This window comes from Rissa tridactyla, chromosome 25, assembly GCF_028500815.1.
Source record: "Rissa tridactyla isolate bRisTri1 chromosome 25, bRisTri1.patW.cur.20221130, whole genome shotgun sequence".
NCBI lineage: Eukaryota > Metazoa > Chordata > Aves > Charadriiformes > Laridae > Rissa > Rissa tridactyla.
This window is the reverse complement of record NC_071490.1, coordinates 1,078,240-1,095,490: the sequence shown is the minus strand read 5'-3', so window position 1 is coordinate 1,095,490 and position 17,251 is coordinate 1,078,240. Positions and strand designations below refer to the sequence as shown.

At 63.1% G+C, this 17,251-nt stretch overlaps 1 protein-coding gene across 1 annotated transcript; it reads right to left on the bottom strand.

Annotated features, from left to right (window-relative positions):
* Nucleotides 1–1,642: 1,642 nt before the first annotated feature.
* On the bottom strand, nt 1,643–16,692 carry VAV1 (vav guanine nucleotide exchange factor 1). Its single transcript, XM_054183506.1, has 27 exons — nt 16,489–16,692; nt 15,059–15,175; nt 14,918–14,976; nt 14,735–14,800; nt 13,734–13,842; nt 13,387–13,476; nt 12,620–12,688; nt 11,509–11,615; nt 10,580–10,676; nt 9,689–9,784; nt 9,325–9,393; nt 8,555–8,641; nt 8,019–8,104; nt 7,410–7,542; nt 6,940–7,049; nt 6,727–6,828; nt 6,091–6,188; nt 5,606–5,628; nt 5,429–5,474; nt 5,175–5,311; nt 4,473–4,538; nt 4,283–4,314; nt 3,407–3,523; nt 3,216–3,303; nt 2,980–3,094; nt 1,924–2,072; nt 1,643–1,813 (listed from the first exon to the last, which is right to left on the bottom strand). The coding sequence occupies exons 1-27, from the start codon at nt 16,690–16,692 to the stop codon at nt 1,760–1,762; spliced, it is 2,526 nt and encodes an 841-aa protein (XP_054039481.1). The 3' UTR covers nt 1,643–1,759.
* Nucleotides 16,693–17,251: the final 559 nt, after the last annotated feature.

Here is a 17,251-nt window from a genome sequence, read left to right as displayed (position 1 = left end):
CAGTCCCAGTACTGGGGGGTTACTGGGAGCACTGGGGCAGGGAGACAGCCCAGTCCCAGTACTGGGGGCTTACTGGGAGCACTGGGGCAGGGAGACAGCCCAGTCCCAGTACTGGGGGGTTACTGGGAGCACTGGGGCAGGGAGACAGCCCAGTCCCAGTACTGGGGGGTTACTGGCAGCACTGGGGCAGGGAGGCAGCCCAGTCCCAGTACTGGGGGGTTACTGGCAGCACTGGGGCAGGGAGGCAGCCCAGTCCCAGTACTGGGGGGTTACTGGCAGCACTGGGGCAGGGAGGCAGCCCAGTCCCGACACTGGGGGGTACTGGGATGGGCAGAGGGGAAGTGGCACCAGATGGCCCCAAAAGCCACGAAACAGCCCCAATACACCTCTCCCCTCCCCGCCCTCCACCCCCGCCCCGTGGGCTGAGGCCTGAGGCTGCTCATGGCACGTAACAGTGGTGATGGGGCTCCCCTGCCCGGGTGCCTGGGTCCCTTCCGAGTGACATCATCCGTGACCCCCACCCGGATACCTGGGTCCCTTTTTCTTGGAGATGTCGACCCCCGTGGCCTCAGCCCCACCTGGACATCTGGGTCCCTTCTTGGGGACACAAACCCCATGGTCTCATCCCTTCCTGGACACCTGGGTCTCTTCTTGGGGACATCAACCCCATGGTCTTATTCCTGCCTGAACAACTGTGTCCCTTCTTGGGGATATCAACCTTGTGGTCTCATCTCTGCCTGGACGTCTTGGTCCCTTCTTGGAGAGATTGTCCTCATGACCTTGTCCCCACCCAGATAACTCGGTCCCTTCCTGTAGACGTCAACATCAAGGTCTCATCTCTGCCTAGATATCTCAGTCACTTCCTGGATGTCTGGGTCCCTTCTTGGGGACATCAACCCCATGGTCTCATTCCTGTCTGGACACCTGGGTCCCTTCTTGGGGACACGAACCCCATGGTCTCATCCCTTCCTGGACATCCAGGTCCCTTCTTGGAGATGTTGTCCCCGCGATCTTGTCCCCACCCAGACACCTGGGTCCCTTCTTGGGAACACAAACCCCATGATCTCATCCCTTCCTGGACATCTGGGTCCCTTCCTGGGGACACCAACCCCGTGGTCTCATCCCTTCCTGGACATCTGGGTCCCTTCCTGGGGACACCAACCCCGTGGTCTCATCCCTTCCTGGACATCCAGGTCCCTTCTTGGAGATGTTGTCCCCGCGATCTTGTCCCCACCCAGACACCTGGGTCCCTTCTTGGGAACACAAACCCCATGGTCTCATCCCTTCCTGGACACCTGGGTCCCTTCTTGGGGACACGCACCCCATGGTCTCATCCCTTCCTGGACATCTGGGTCCCTTCCTGGGGACACCAACCCCGTGGTCTCATCCCTTCCTGGACATCTGGGTCCCTTCCTGGGGACACCAACCCCGTGGTCTCCTCCTTGCCCGGATGCCTGGGTCCCTTCCCAGAGAACCTGCTTGCACAACCTTGACCTTGTCCCCGGCCCGGACGCCTGGGTCCCTTCCGGGAAAAAAACAACCCCATGGCCCCAGCCCCCACCTGGACACCTGGGTCCCTTCTGGAGACACCGACCCTGTGGCTCCTCCTCATCCTCATTTATTGTCCCTCCTGGGCAAGGAAGAGGCATAAATTAACGGGAGGAGGAAGGGTGGGGAGGGATGTGGTGGCCTCTGGGAGGGGGTGGGGGGGGACACAGGTGGTGGGACACCAGGTGGTAGGTGGGATGGGGGTCCATGGTCAGCAATATTCCGAATAATCCTCTTCCACGTAGTTTGCGGGGAACCATCCAACCTGGGGGAGGAGGAGGACACAGTGGGAGAAGGTCCCCAGCTTGGGGCCGGGCGGGGGGACACACACAGAGGACACCCTGGGGGGTCCCCCGGGTGGGGAAGTGGCCGTACCCGCCCGTAGATCTCTCCTTTCCACCAGCCGGGGTGGCCCTTCTTGCTGAGGACGCGGATGATGTCACCTTCCCGCAGCGTCAGCTCCGTCCGGTCCCGGGCGCAAAAGTCATAACGGGCTTTGGCCGAACCAAAGCTGCGCACAGCTCCTGGGCGGGCGACACCGAGGAGACCCCCAGGTCATCCCCCCCATGGCTGTCCAAGTCCCCTCCATCTGGTCCTTGTGGTCATTTGTGTCCCCTTGACTGTCCCATCGTCCTTCCCTCAACCCATCCCTTGGGCCATCTCCATCGACGTGTCCCCAGAAGCCAGCTGTCCCCCTCCGCCAAGTCCCAACTTGTCCCTCTTGGCTATTTGTCCCTCCTTGACTCATCCCATCACTGGTCCCTCAACCCATCTCTTGGCCATCACCAACGACTTGACCCCGTGACTCAACTGTCCCCCTTGCGCCTGTCCCTTCAGCCTTGGCCATTTGTCCCCCTCGACCTGTCCCAATGGCTGCTCCTCCCTCTTGGCCTCAACCATTCCCTTGTCCCACCCCTGTGACTCACCTGTCCCCCTCAGCTTCTCCTCTGCACCATGACCCAAGGAGAAGGAGTCCACCATGTCCATCCCACCACCACTGCATCCACCCCACCACCACCACCCTGACGGGGGACCCCACCACCTCCAGCCCACCAGCCCCATCCACAACAAGGGACCCCACCACCTCTATCCCTCCACCTCCATCCCACCCCGCCCACAATGAGGGACCCCACCACCTCCACCCCACCACCTTGCTGGAGGACCCCACCACCCCTCCACCTCCGTCCCACCCCTCACCCACAATGAGGGACCCCACCACCTCCACCCCACCACCTTGGTGGAGGACCTCACCACTCCTCCACCTCCGTCCCACCCCTCACCCACAATGAGGGACCCCACCACCTCTATCCCACCACCTCCATCCCACCCCTCACCCACAATGAGGGACCCCCTCCACCTCCATCCCTACCATCCCTCCACCCCGATGGGGAGCTCCACCACCTCCACCCCACTCCACCCCCCAGGTCCTACCAGGTGGCCGGGGACCAGCCCGGCTCTCGGGCTCCTTGAAGGGCACCACGAGTGCTGTGTCAAGGGCTTTGAAGCAATCCTTGAGCGAGCTGCGCTGGTAGAACTCCACCAGCTCCTGTAGATGACGTGGTCAAGCCCCAAGGCCACCACCAGCCCTCAACCCCAAGGTGGGGGGAGACCCACAGATGTGGGTTGAGGGGTGGGGGGACGACAGAGAAGGGGGTTCCAATTCTTACCACCAACCCCTTGAACACCTTCTTCTCGGTGACGCGGTAGAGCCCCTCCGCCGTCATCACCTTGATGTGCTTCACCTCCCCGCGGTACCTGGATGGGGGGGACGCGGTGGCTTGAGACGATGACCTGCCACCTCCCCACCACTTTGTGTCATCCCCTGCCCCCCAACCCCGAAGGTGTCCCTGGTCCCTACTTGATGCTGATGGCGAATTCGCCAGCGTCCTTCACCCGCTGTCGCACCAGGAAGGCGCCATCGGAGCGGGGCATCAGGAGCTGCTCGGCTTCCCCCCGCTCCATGGGACCAGCGTACCTGGGGAATTACGGGGTGGGGGGGTCTGAGTCCCCAAAATCGCCAGCTCCTGCCCCTCCCTGGGGGGTGGGGGAGGGCAACTCAAGGGGATTTGGGGCAGGAGGGGGAGCTGGGGGCTATGGGGCAACCAGGATGAAGGATCTGGGGGACACCAGGAGAGTTGGAGGCCCCTGGGAGCTATGGGGTGACCGCAGGAAGGACGAGGGGCTCAGAAGATTATTTTTTGGGGGGGCCCCAATGCCAAGGGAGTGACCCTGAGGAAGGATTTGGTATGGAGCTGGGGGGGGGGGCAGAAGGATTTGTGGTGACCCCAGCAGGGATGGGGGACCCCGAGAAAGGATTTGTGGGGCCCAGGAGAAGGATTTGAGGAGCTCCAGGAAGGACAAAGGACTTGGGGAGGATTTGGGGGGGGTGGGGGGGACACAACCCTGGGAGCTATGGGGTGACACTGGAGGAGGATTTGGGGTGAACCAGGAGGGATGGGGGACACAGGAGGGATTTGGGGGGCCCTGGGAGCTATTGGGGGAGGCTGCAGGAAAGATGAAGGACCCCCAGGAAGGGATCTGGGAGGTCCTGGAGGATACAGGGTGACCCCAGGAAGTGTGGGGTGACCCTGGCGGGGGGAGATGTGGGGTGACCCTAGGAAGGACGGGGCCCCACGGGGTTCTGGGAGGTGACCCTGGGGGGGTCACTACGGGAGCCCAGAGGAGGATTTGGGGGGGCGCCAGGGGCAATGGATGGGGGGGCCCCAACACCCACCAGGGGTAGACAGAGAGATCCGGCAGCGGCACCTGGGGGAGAGAAAGCAGAGTTGGGGCGACTCCTCTGAGACACCCCCCCCCCCATGACCCACAGACACCCCCCAAATCCCAAGACACCCCAAACATCTTGGGGACATCAGGGTGGGTGCGGGGGCTCCTGGGGACGTTCTGGGGTCCCCCGTACTCACGCTGATGAAGGGTCTCACAACGGCGCAAGGGAACCAGCCCAGGTCACCGGTGGCCACGTTCCTGCCCTGGGGATAAAGCACCGTGGGGCCAGGGGGACCATGGGGGTCCCTTCTGCCCCCCAGGAGGCTGGAAGAACCACAGGGGTCCAGCCCCATGGTGGGGGTCTGGCCCATCTCCATTGCAGAGACTGAGCATGGCTATGGAGGTCTATCTCCATGGTGGGGGTCTGTGCCCATTGTGGGGTTCCAACATGGCTATGGGGGTCCAGCCCCATGGCGGGGGCCCAACTTGGCTGTGGGGATCTGGCCCAGCCCCATGATAGGGGTCCAACCCAACCATGGCTCCTCAACCCATCGCAGCCATTGTGGTCTGAGCTCCCCTTGGGGGTCCAGCATGGACTTGGGGGGTCTCTCCCAGTCCATCATGAGGGTCTACTCCAGCATGGCCATGCTGGTGTGCCCCCATAGCGGACGTCCATCCCAGCATCTCCATGCTGGTGTGCCCCCATAGCGGACGTCCATCCCAGTATGGCCATGCTGGTGTGCCCCCATAGCGGACGTCCATGCCAGCATCTCCATGATGGTGTGCCCCCATAGCGGATGTCCATCCCAGTATGGCCATAGTGGTTTTCCTCCATAATGGAGGTCCATCCCAGCATGGTCACAAGGGTCCCATCACCCCCACAGGGGTCCCGTCCCCACCTGCCACCAGAGCTGCTCAGCCTCGGCCACAGTGACCTCCACGACGTCCCCAGGGCTGAGGCGTAGGGCAGGACCCAGCCCACCTGGCGGCGGGGGGACGCCGCTATAGGGCTGGCTCGCCTCCATCTTGGGCAACCCTAGAAGGAAGACACCCAATGGCGGGGGTGTGAACCCAGGCATCTGCGGCACAGACACCCCCCTCTGCCCCCCAACTAGGTGGACCCAGGCATCTGGGCCCCCCATATTTTCCTCACCCAGGTCTCCTGGCTTCTTCTCAGGGCCCGGCCGCTGTGATTTATTCTGGAGATTAATGAGACCTTAATTAGTCCCGGGAGGGGGGGAGGGACATGGACACCACCCCACCTCCCCCAGGGCCTCCCCACTCCCAAATTTGGGGCATTTCAGCCCTTTTTGATCTCTTTTGCTGCTACCTTCCTCGTGCCAGAGCCCGAATCTGTGGGACAGAAGAGGAAACGTTCGTTAGTTGTGGGGGGGGGAGGGCTATTTAAGCCCTGCCCTGATTAACACTTGCTGCTAATTAAGCTCCCAGGGGTTGGGTGGCCATCGTTAAGGTAATCCCATAATGCCTTGCTCCGCCTGGGCCTGGCCCGGGCCTTTCTCCACCCTTGTAGCCCACAATGGCCCCGCTCATGGTGGCCATCTTGTACCCCCCAATGGCCTCGTCCACGTTGGCCATCGTGTCGGCCACAATGGCCTGCTCCGCGTCGGCCATCTCATATCCCACAATGCCCTCGTCCGGGTTGGCCATCTCGCGTGCCGCAATGCCTTGCTCCCTGTCAGCCGCCTTGTACCCCGCGATGCCCCACTCCTCCACCCCCCCAGTGTCCCGCTCCCCCATGCCACGATGCTCCACTCCCCGTCCCACGCTCCCCCACTAGCCCACGATGCCTCTCACCGGCGCCGCCCCTGCCGCAGGTCCCCAGCCGCCCCAGACACTCCTTGTGCGCGGGGGCCCGGCACCGGCTGCAGCGGTACCCCTGGTAGAATGTGCCCCTGGGGGACACCAGGCCACGGATTGGGGGGGGGGACACACATAGGGTCATGGTCAGCATGAGGGGACACCCGTCGGCCCACCTGCACCCACCCACCTCAGCCCGCCCAGGACTGACACAATCCTTGACCCACCAGGTTCTCGGCCCATGTTGGCCCTGGCCCCACCAGGATCAACCCACCTCGGTTCGAACCCACCCAGGGATTGACCCACCTTGGCCTTGGCCCACCCAGGACTCAACCCACCCAGGCCTTGACCCACCCTGGTCTTGACCCACCCTGGTCTTGACCCACCTTGTTGTCCTACACCCAGCGCTTCACCCACCTTGGCCTTGGGGACACCCAGGGCTTGACCCATCATCTCCTTGACCCACCTTGGCCTCAACTCACTCAAGGGCCTGACCCATCAAGACCTCACCCCACCTCCAATCACCTACCCGGGGCCTCCCCTTCTCCCAGAGCCCCCCAGCCCCATCTCCCAGGCCACCCTGTTCCCCATTGCCTCCCCAGGAGAGTAGGGGACATAATTTTGGGGTCCTACCTCAGCAGCATCTGGCAGGCCCTGCAGGACGTGGTGTCCTCAAAGGAGAACATCTGGAAGTCATGGCCATCGGCCAGGGCGTGCTCGGGGAAGATGTTGGAGCTGGCAAGAAACGGGGGAACCTGGGTCTTGTGGGGGCAAATTGGTCCCCCCTGGGGCCACGCAGCCCCCAGTGGGGCAGGTCCCCCCACCCCTGGGTGCAGGGGCACCTACAGGGCCATCTCGAACTGCTCCAGCCACTTCTTCTTCAGCTCACGGGTCTTGAAGAAGAGCTCGTAGCCCTGCAGCCCAGCCGTGTCAATGAGGAGGAAGGTGTGGGTCCACTGCGGGCATGGATGGGGCTCAGCGGCGCCCGGACGCCCAGGTTCACTGTCACCCAGACGCCTGGGGCCACTGGGGACCACATTCTGGGGCCACCAGGCTTCCGTGTGTCCACTAAGGATGTGGACTCTTGGGTACACTAAGGACCTGGACGATGGAGCCCACCAGACCTGGACACTTGGGTCCACCAGAGACTGGGGTCCTGGGGTCCACCAGACTTGGACAGTGGTGTCCACCAGGAATCAGGGTGCTGGGGTCCGTTAGACCTGGGCACTGGTGTCCACCAGGAACCAGGATACTGGGATCCACCAGACCCGGATGTTTGGTTCCTTGGGAACCAGACGCCTGGGTTGCCAGGGTACCTTCTTGCCATCGCGGGGGCCAAGGCCACCATCTCGCAGTTGGTGGCTCTGCAGGTCCACAATGTCTTTGGTCTCATAGGAGTCCCCACGGCGCTTGCAGATGATCAGGGCCTTGTCCAGGAGGAAGCCATACCTGTGGACACGGATGGGGTGGCACTGGGTTCCCAGGGCCACTATGTGCCTTGGGGTGTGCCCACCACTGCCCTGGAGTGGTCCCTGCTCTGGCCCCTGCTCTGTGACAAGGGTGTCCCCAAGGTATCCCTGTGTTCCCATCGTTATGGCCCTATGGGTGTCCCAATGGGTGTCCCTGTTTTCCCGTGTCTCCCTGTGGTGTCTCCATGTCCCCAGGGGTGTCCCCACATCCCTCATGTCCACACGATGCTCCCATGATGTTTCTGTGGTGTTCCCATGTCCCCGTGGGTCTCCCCGTGGTGTCCCCATGGTGTCCTTGTGGTGTCCCCATGAGTGTCTGCAGGTTCTTGTGGTGTTCCCATGTCCCTGTGGGTGTCCTTCCAGCTTTCCCATGGGTGTCCCCAGGTTCCTGTGGTGTTCCCATGTCCCCATGGCTGTCCCCACGCTGTCCCCAAGGTGTCCCTCGCCCTGTCCCACCTGTCCACCTTGGAGCGTCGCTCGGTGCTGGAGACCTTCAGTTCCCCGTCGATTTTGGGACGCCCGAACTGCGCCAGGGACTGTGGCTGCGCCAGACATCAGCGGGGATGTGGGGGACAAATAGGGGGGCACATGGGGGTGGCAGGGACACAGTGGGGGGGGACAAGGGGAATATGGAGGACATGAGGTGATTTGGGGCATATGGAGATTTGGGGAGACATGGGGAAACATGGAGGATGCGGGGGGGACACGGGAACATGGTGGGGACGTAGGGACATGGGGGGGGACACAGGGACATGGGGGGGGACATTGGGGGGGTCCCAGGGACACTGGAGGGGTTTGGGGGGGGGGCGCAGGGAGTCCCCACCACGTTGTGGGGGCAAAGCTGGACACTCAGGAGAGCTTGGGAGGGTCTGGGGGTGCAGGGGGGAGCCAGGGCAGTTTGGGGGTGCCACCAGGGTGGTTGGGGGGGGCGGAGGTCCCAGGGGAGGTGGGGGGGGGGGGCGGTGAGGGGGGTGTGGGGCGGGGGGTCCCACCATGTTGTGGAGACAGAGCTGGACGCTGGTGAGCTGTTTCAGGGTCTCATTGTCCCGTTTAACCTCGTTGACGCACTGCGCCAGGTCCTGGGGGGTGCGGGGGGAGTCCAGTCAGGCACCCCCAACCCCCCCGACACCCCTGGGGACCCCCCAGTACCCTCCAGCCTCCCTCGACCCCCAAATACCCCCCCCCAAAGACACCCCTTCCCCCCCCCTCAGGGAACCCCAACTACCCCCCCAGGGCACCCACATTTCCCCCAACACCCCAAGATCTCCGTGGGTCCCGCAAGACCCCCCCAGAACCCAAGGGGAGCGCCTCAGGACACCCCCCCCCCCCCGCCCAGGAACCCCCAAACTCCCCAGGACCCCTCCAAACCCCTCAGAACCCTCCAAGACCCCCAGGATCTCCCCAGGACCCCATCAAGATTCCCACGATCCCCCAAAACTCCCAAGGGTCCCCCCAAGACCCTCCCGGACCCCTCCAAGAGTGCCAGGACCCGCCCCCCCAAGGAGCCCCCCCCAAGACCTCCTCGAACCCCTCCAAGACCCCCCGGGAGTCCCCCAAGGCCCCCAGGGTCCTCCCAGTACCTCCCAGGAGCCCCTCCAAAAGCCCCAGAACCTCCTCAAGACCCCCCCAAAATCCCCCCAGGACCTCCCAAACATCCCCATGCCCCCCCCGCCCTTGCCCAAGACCCCTCCAAGACCCCCAGGACTCCTTCCCTCCCCCCCCTCCCCCCCCAAAAAAACTCTCCCCCCCACGGGACCCCCACCCTCATGGCGTCCAGGGCCACGCGCAGCCTGTCCCTCTCGGCCGGCTCCGGGGTCAACTTCACCAGCTCCTGGTTGGGGGCGGGGGGGGGACACACGCAGACGTCAGGGCTGGTGTCCCCTGGCAGGGACCCCCCAAGGGACCCCAGATGTCGTCGTTGCCCCCCCCCACCCCGCCACCAACCTTGATGGGACCCAGGATGCCCCCCACCCACCACCTCCCCAGGGGAGCCAGGTGCGCCCCAGGGGACTTAGATGGCCCCAGGGGACACGGGTGTCCCCTGAGGGAGCCAGGCGTGCCCCCCCAGGGGACCCGGGTGTCCCCCTCCCCACCCTGGGTGTCCCCCTCCCACCCCGTGAGCAGACCTGGAGCAGGAGGTGGTACTTGAGCACCCGCTGCATCGGCACCATCAGGAGATCCCGCAGGGAGAAGCGCCCGTTGTTGGCACGTTGGGAGCATTCCTGGGGGGCATTTTGCAGGGGGGGGGTGTGGGGGGTGTCACAGGGAGGTCATGGGGAGGGGGGGCCATTGGGGTCATTGGCGGGGGGGTCCATGGGGATTGGGAGGGTCCGGGGGACATGGCGGGGTCCCAGGGTGACTGGGGGAGGCAGAGGGGTCACGGAGGGACGGAGCGTCATGGGGGGGGGGGGGAGGACATGTGGGGGTATGGTGCGGGGGGGGCCGGCTGTGAGGGGACTAATGGGGGGTCTCAGGGGGACTAGAGGGGTCCCAGCGATCCCGGGAGTGTCAGGGGGTCCCATGGAGCGGACTGAGGCGTCCGGGCCCACCTGCAGCTTCATGGAGAGGTTGGGGGGGGCTGTGATTTGGGGGGGGGGGGGGGGGCGGGTTGAGGGGTTTTTGGGGGGGATCAAGGGGTTGCTGGGGGGATCGGGGGTGTTTGGGGGCATTGGGGGGGTCCAGGGGGGGACACCCAGGGGTCCGGGTCCACCCGCAGCTTCATGTGGAGGTTGTGGGTGGGGGGTTTTGGGGAGATCAGGGGTTTTTTTTGGGGGGGTTCATGGGGGGATTAAGGGTGTTTGGGGGATTGGGGGGGTCCGGGGGGGGACACCCAGGGGTCCGGGCCCACCCACAGCTTCATACAGAGGTTGTGGGTGGGGGGTTTTGGGGGGGATCGGGGTTTTTTGGGGGGGATCAGGGGGTTTGGGGGGGATCAGGGGGTTCATGGGGGGATCAGGGGTGTTTGGGGGGATGAGGGGGGGTCCGGGGGGGGGGGACACCCACGGGTCAGGGCCCACCTGCAGCTTCATGCGGAGGTCGGTGTTGGTCGCGAGCTGGTCGAGGCGTCGAGCGGCCGCTTCCACCTGGCTGCAGTAACGGCCGTAGAGCAGGAACCTGCGGGGACGGGAAGCCCCTAAATCCACCCAAATCCACCCAAAACACGGCCGGAATCTGGCCCCAAACAGAGCAAAAATCGGAGCCCAAACCAGGCCCGGAATGGTCCCACAATGGACCCCAAATAGGCGGAATTGCCCCCAAAATGGACCTGAAGTCGGACCCAAAAGGGGCAGGATAGGAGCCGATACCAGACACAAAATGGACAGAATTGGACCCAAAATCAGACCTGAAATAGACCCAAACTGGCCCAAAACTGGATCCAAAATTGCCCCCCAAATGACCCCTAAAATGGGCCTTCCCCCACCCCCATTGTACCCGCAGGACCCCCCCAGGACTCCCCTGGGCCCCCATTGACCCCCATGGCCCACCAGGACCCCCAGTGCCCCCCCAACCCCTCCAGGATCCCCCGCTGCCCCCCAGGACCCTCCCAGGACCCTCTCCGTGTCCCCCATTGCCCCCGGGGCCCCCCAGTGCCCCCCCAGGACCCCCAATGCCCCCCACAACCCCTCCAGGGACACCCCATTGCCCTCCATTGCCCCCTAGGATGCCCCAATACCCCCCCCCACCCCCTCCAGTGCCCCCCAGGACCCCCTGTGTGTCCCCCATTGCCCCCATGGCCCACCAATAGCCCCCCCAGTGCCCCCCAACCCCTCCAGGATCCCCCATTGCCCCCCAGGACGCCCTCCATGTCCCCCCATTACCCCCAGGGCCCCCCCAATGCCTCCAGGACCCCCCAGAGCCCCCCAGGACCCTGCCAGGTGTGTCCCCACACACCCCCCGCGTGTCCCCCAGTGCCCCCCCAGTTCCACCCCCCCACCATGCCCCTCACCTCTCCTTGTAGGCGAGGAAGAGGGGGGGCAGCCCGCGGCCCCCCCCGGCCCCCCCCAGCGCCCCCCGCAACTCCCCCAGGAAGAGCCGGTGCAGCTGCAGTAGCTCCTGTGGGGCACAAGTGTGTGTGTGTGTGGGGGTCACCCACCGAACGGACCCCCCCCAAATCCCCCAGACCCTTCCAGGCCCCCCCCACTGGTGTTACTGGGGGTTACTGGGAGCACTGGGAGGGCTACTGGGAGGGGTTACTGGGCATTTCTGGGAGCAGCGGGAGGGGTTACTGGGAGCACTGGGCATGCTGGGGGGTTACTGGGAGCACTGGGAGGGGTTACTGGGCATTTCTGGGAGCAGCAGGAGGGGTTACTGGGAGCACTGGGCATGCTGGGGGGTTACTGGGAGCACTGGGAGTGGTTACTGGGCATTTCTGGGAGCAGCGGGAGGGGTTACTGGGAGCACTGGGCATGCTGGGGGGTTACTGGGAGCACTGGGAGGGCTACTGGGAGGGGTTACTGGGCTCTTCTGGGAGCAGTAGCAGTGGTTATTGGGAGCGCTGGGCATGCTGGGGGGCTACTGGGAGGGCTATTGGGAGGGGTTACTGGGCATTTTTAGGAGCACTGGGAGGGGTTACTGGGAGCGCTGGGCATGCTGGGGGGTTACTGGGAGGGCTACTGGGAGCAGTGGTAGGGGTTACTAGGGAATACTGGGAGCCCTGGAGGGGTACTGGGAGGAGTGGGATTGTGTACTGGGCACTACTGGGAGCATTGGGAGGGGTTACTGGGAGCACTGGGAGTCCTGGGGGTTACTGGGAGCAGTTTTGGGGGGGATTACTGGGAACAATGTGTCGGGGGGGGGGTACTGGGAGCTCTGGGGGTTACTAAGGGCAGCAGGAGGGCTTACTGGGGTTACTGGGAGTACTGGGAGGGGTTATTGGGAGCCCTGGGAGCCCTGGGGGGTTACTGGGAGCAGTGGGATGGGTTACTGGGGTTACTGGGAGGGGTTATTGGGAGCCCTGGGAGCCCCGGGGGGTTACTGGGAGCAGTGGGATGGGTTACTGGGTGTTACTGGGAGCAGTGGGAGGGGCTACTGGGAGCACTGGGGGTTACTGGTGTCACCTCGATGTTGATGAAGATGCTCTCCAGGTCTTGGGGCTGCAGGAAGTGCCGCAGCGGCCGCAGGAAGTGCTGTGGGTTACTGGGGTTACTGGGAGCACTGGGAGGGGGTGCTGGGGGACACCGGGGGGACCTGTCCGAGTGCCCCATGTCCCTGTGTCCCCCCCAACATCCCTCATATTCCCCCGTGTCCCCAATGTCCCCCTCGTGTCCCCCATGTCCCCCCTGTGTCCCCAAGGTCCCCTGTGTCCCCAGTGTCCCCCTCGTGTCCCAAGTGTCCCCTCGTGTCCCCAACGTCACCCATGTCACCCTGTCCCCCATGTCGCCTTATTTCCCCGATGTCCCACATGTCCCTCCTGTCCCCAATGTCCCCCTATGTCCCCAATGTCACCCCATGTCCCCCCCCGTCCCCCCAATGTCCCCCATGTCCCCCCCATGTCCCTCCGCGTCCCCCTTGGCCCCATATTCCCCCCCATCCCCCCAATGTCCCCCATGTCCCTCCACATCCCCCTTGTCCCCGTATTCCCCCCCATCCCCCCAATGTCCCCCATGTCCCTCCATGTCCCCCATGTCCCCGTATTCCCCCCCATCCCCCCAATGTCCCCCATGTCCCTCCATGTCCCCCATGTCCCTCCTTGTCCCCCGTGTCCCCCGACACTCCCCATATTCCCCCATGTCCCTCCGTGTGTCCCCCCCCCACCTCCCCATGGCCCCAGTGTCCCCCCATGTCCCCAGTGTCCCCGTATTGTCCCCCGATGTCCCCACCCCACCTGGCAGATGGACTCCAGGGTCTCCGTGTACCTCTCCTCCGTCTGCCTCAGCTCCTGGAGGCAGCAGAGCCTCCGGTCCACCTCCACCTTCTGGGGGCGACAATGACACCCAGGTGTCCGGGGGCGGGGGGGGACATGGGGACACCCAGGTGTCCAGAGGGCACGCAGACCTCCAGGGGGTTCCCAGTATCCGGGACTGACCCGGATATCCAGAGGAAACCCAGGGATCCTAGAGGGGATGGAGGCACCGGGGGGGACACCCAGGTGGCCGAGGGCGGGGGGGGGATGGGGACGGGGGACGATGGGGTGACACCCAGGTGTCTGGGGGGGGGGGGGGGGGCACCCACCATAGCCGGGGGGGCCTCCACCCTCATCAGGTCCTCGTAGATGTCATCGCCGTCGTCCCCTTCGGCTTCCACGCAGTCGTAGAGGTCGTCGTCCTCCTCCGCCGTGTCGCTGCGAGGGGACGGCCCCGTAACCCCCTGCCCCCCCCCCCCCCCCGATCCTCCCAAATACCCCCCTCATACCCCCCCCCCCCAGCGCTGGTCCTCCTTTACTGCCCGCTAATACCCCTTCCCCCCCCTCCCCGTACTCCTTTAATACCCCGCTAATACCTCCTAATGCCCCCCGATACTCATTTAATACCCACTAATACCCTGCTAATGCCCCCCCATACCCCTGGTACTCCCTTAATGCCCCCTAATACCCCCCAATACCCCCTAACGCCCCCCATAACCTGGTACTCCTTTAATGCCCTCTAATACCCTGCTAATAGTGCCCCCCCAATATACCCCTGCTATGCCTTTAATACACCCTAATACTCCCCTAATACTCACTAATGCCCCACACACCCCCTGATACTCCTTTAATACCCCCCAATACCCCACTATTGAACCCTAATGTCCGCAGTAGCCCCTATACTCCCTTAATACCACATAACACCCCGCCAATGTCCCCTTAATGCCCCCCAATTACCCCTGGTACTCCTTTGATACCTCCTAATACCCCGCTAATACCCCCTAACACCCCCTAATGTCCCCCAATACACCCATACTCCTTTAATACCCCCTAATACCCTGGTAATACCCCCCAATAGCCACTAATGCTCCCCAATACCCCTGTTACTCTTTTAATACCCCCGGTACTCTTTTAATACCCCCCCAATACCCTGCTAATACTTCCCTAATACCCCTAGTTCCCCCCAATACCCCTGATATTCATTTAATACGCACCCCGCCACCCCCCCCGATACACCCCTAATACTCCCCAATGCCCCCCCCAGCACCCCTGGTACTCCTTTAATACCCCCCTAATACTCCCTAACAGCCCCCCAACTTGCCCCACTCACTCGATGAGGTCAGAGAGGCCGCTGTAGATGTCATCGTCCCCAACGCAGTCCTCGGTAGGGAAGGGCCTGGGGGGAAGACACAGCCCGGACCCCTGGGTCCCTCGGGGAGGGGACACCGGGGTCCCTTGGGGACGGGACACCTGGGTCCATTGGGGACGGGACACCTGGGTCCCCCAAACTCACGTGAAGCCTTTGCTCTGGGCGATGGGGGTCCAGGAGAGTGCCGAGAGGGTGTCGATCACCTAGGGACAGACAGGGGACGTTGAGGGGCAGGAGCGGGACACCCGGGTCCCCCCAGGTGTGACCCGGACGCCTGGGTCCCACCTTGCCGAAGTCCTGGACGTCGAAGAGGTCGAAGGCGCCGAAGAGCCGGTGCTTCGGGAGCCCGAACTTGTCAGTGCAGGCGGTCAGGAAGGTACGGATGTTCCTCAGGCACAGGAACTGTGGTGGCACCGTGGCACTGTCACCAGCACTATCAGCACCCCCATTGTCACCATCACCATCATCGTCATCACCACTGGCATCCTCATCAGCACCATCGTGACCACCATCATCACCACCATTGACACTGGCATCTCCATCATCTCTGTCATCAACACTGTCAACGTCACTGTCACTCCCATCATCAACATGACCAACACCGTCACCCCCATTGTCACCGTCACCCCCATTGTCACCGTCACCATCATCATCATGATTGTCACTGTCACCAACACCATCACTGTCACCCTCATTGGCACCAGCATCACCATCATCGCCATGATTGTCGTTGTCACCAACACCATCATTGTCACTTGCATCTTTACTGGCATCATCATCACCATCATTGTTGTGATCATGGTCACCGTCACCCCCGTGGTCACTGTTACCATCAACATCACGCCCATTCACACCATCATAGTCACCCCCCATCATCACCAACGTCATTGTCATCACCATCACTGTCACCCCCATCATTGTCACTGTCACCAGCATCACCATCATCACCATGATTGTCACTGTCACCAACACCATCATTGTCACTGGCACCTTCACTGGCATCATCATCACCATCATTGTTATGATCATGGTCACCGTCACCCCCGTGGTCACTGTCACCATCAACATCACGCCCATTCACACCATCATAGTCACCCCCCATCATCACCAACGTCATTGTCATCACCATCACTGTCACCCCCATCATTGTCACTGTCACCAGCATCACCATCATCACCATGATTGTCACTGTCACCAACACCATCATTGTCACTGGCACCTTCACTGGCATCATCATCACCATCATTGTTGTGATCATGGTCACCGTCACCCCCGTGGTCACTGTCACCATCAACATCACGCCCATTCACACCATCATAGTCACCCCCCATCATCACCAACGTCATTGTCATCACCATCACTGTCACCCCCATCATTGTCACTGTCACCAGCATCATTATGCCCGTTGTCAACACCATTGTCAATTGGTACCATCAACCCTGTTGTCACTGTCATTGGCACCAGTATCACCCCCATCATCATCATCACCCCCACTGTCACCATCACCACCATCGTTCCCGTCACTGTTGCCATCACTCCACTGCCATCACCCTCATTCACACCTCATTGGCACTGTCACCATCATCCCCACTGGCACCAGCACCTCCATACCCTTTTCTGGGGCAATTACCCGCCCTAGTTACCCCACCCTGGGGCAGTTCCACCACCCCACCCCACCCCACCCTCCCCCCGTGGGTATTTGGCCCCGGTCGCACCTGTGACATCTGTGGCCGGGGACAGATGTCGCGGGCAGGGACGGCGCGGGGCAGGAGGGCGTTGAGGAGGTGGCAGAGCAGCACCCCGTCCCGTAGTGCCTGCGCCAGGTCCCACACCTGCCCCTCGGGGCTGCTCGCCCGGTGCCCCGCAGGCAGCACCCGCGCCACCACCAGCCAGCGGGCGCACTGCCGCCACGCCTCCATGGTGATGGGGTCCCCGTGGGATGGTGTCTACGGAGGAGCCGATGGAGGTGGTCCTGGTGGGACCACTCCTGGGGAGGAGGAGTTGATGGAGATAGGGCCCAGGTGGGACCACTTCTGGGGAGGAGCAGATGGAGATGGGTCCTGGTGGGAGCACTTCTCAGTAGGAGCCAATGGAGATGGGTCCTGGTGGGATCACTCCTGGTGAGGAGCTGATGGAGATGGATCCTGGTCGAACCACTTCCGGGGAGGAGCCGATGGAGATGGGCCCTAGTGGGATCACTCCTCGGTAGGAGCCAACGGAGATGGGCCCTGGTGGGATCACTCCTCGGTAGGAGCCGATGGAGGTGGATCCTGGTGGGACCACGTCTGAGGAGGAGCAGCAGAAGATGAGGTCCTGCAGTGCAACAACTTCTGGGGAAGAGCCGATGGAGACAAGGCCCTGGTGGGATGTCGTCTGAGGAGTAGCTGATGGAGATGAGCCCTGGTGGGACCACTTCTGGGGATGAGCTGCCGAAGATGAGGTCCTGCAGTGCAGCCACTTCTGGTGAGATTCCGACAG

Excerpts from the sequence above, each read along its gene's own strand:
- VAV1 (XM_054183506.1), bottom strand. The coding sequence starts at position 16,692 with ATGGAGGCGTGGCGGCAGTGCGCCCGCTGGCTGGTGGTGGCGCGGGTG. Across the intron at positions 8,105-8,554 it reads AGCTCTGTCTCCACAACATG|CCACAGTCCCTGGCGCAGTT; the intron begins GTGGGACCCCCC and ends TGTCTGGCGCAG. Across the intron at positions 4,315-4,472 it reads TTGTGAGACCCTTCATCAGC|GTGCCGCTGCCGGATCTCTC; the intron begins GTGAGTACGGGG and ends TCTCTCCCCCAG.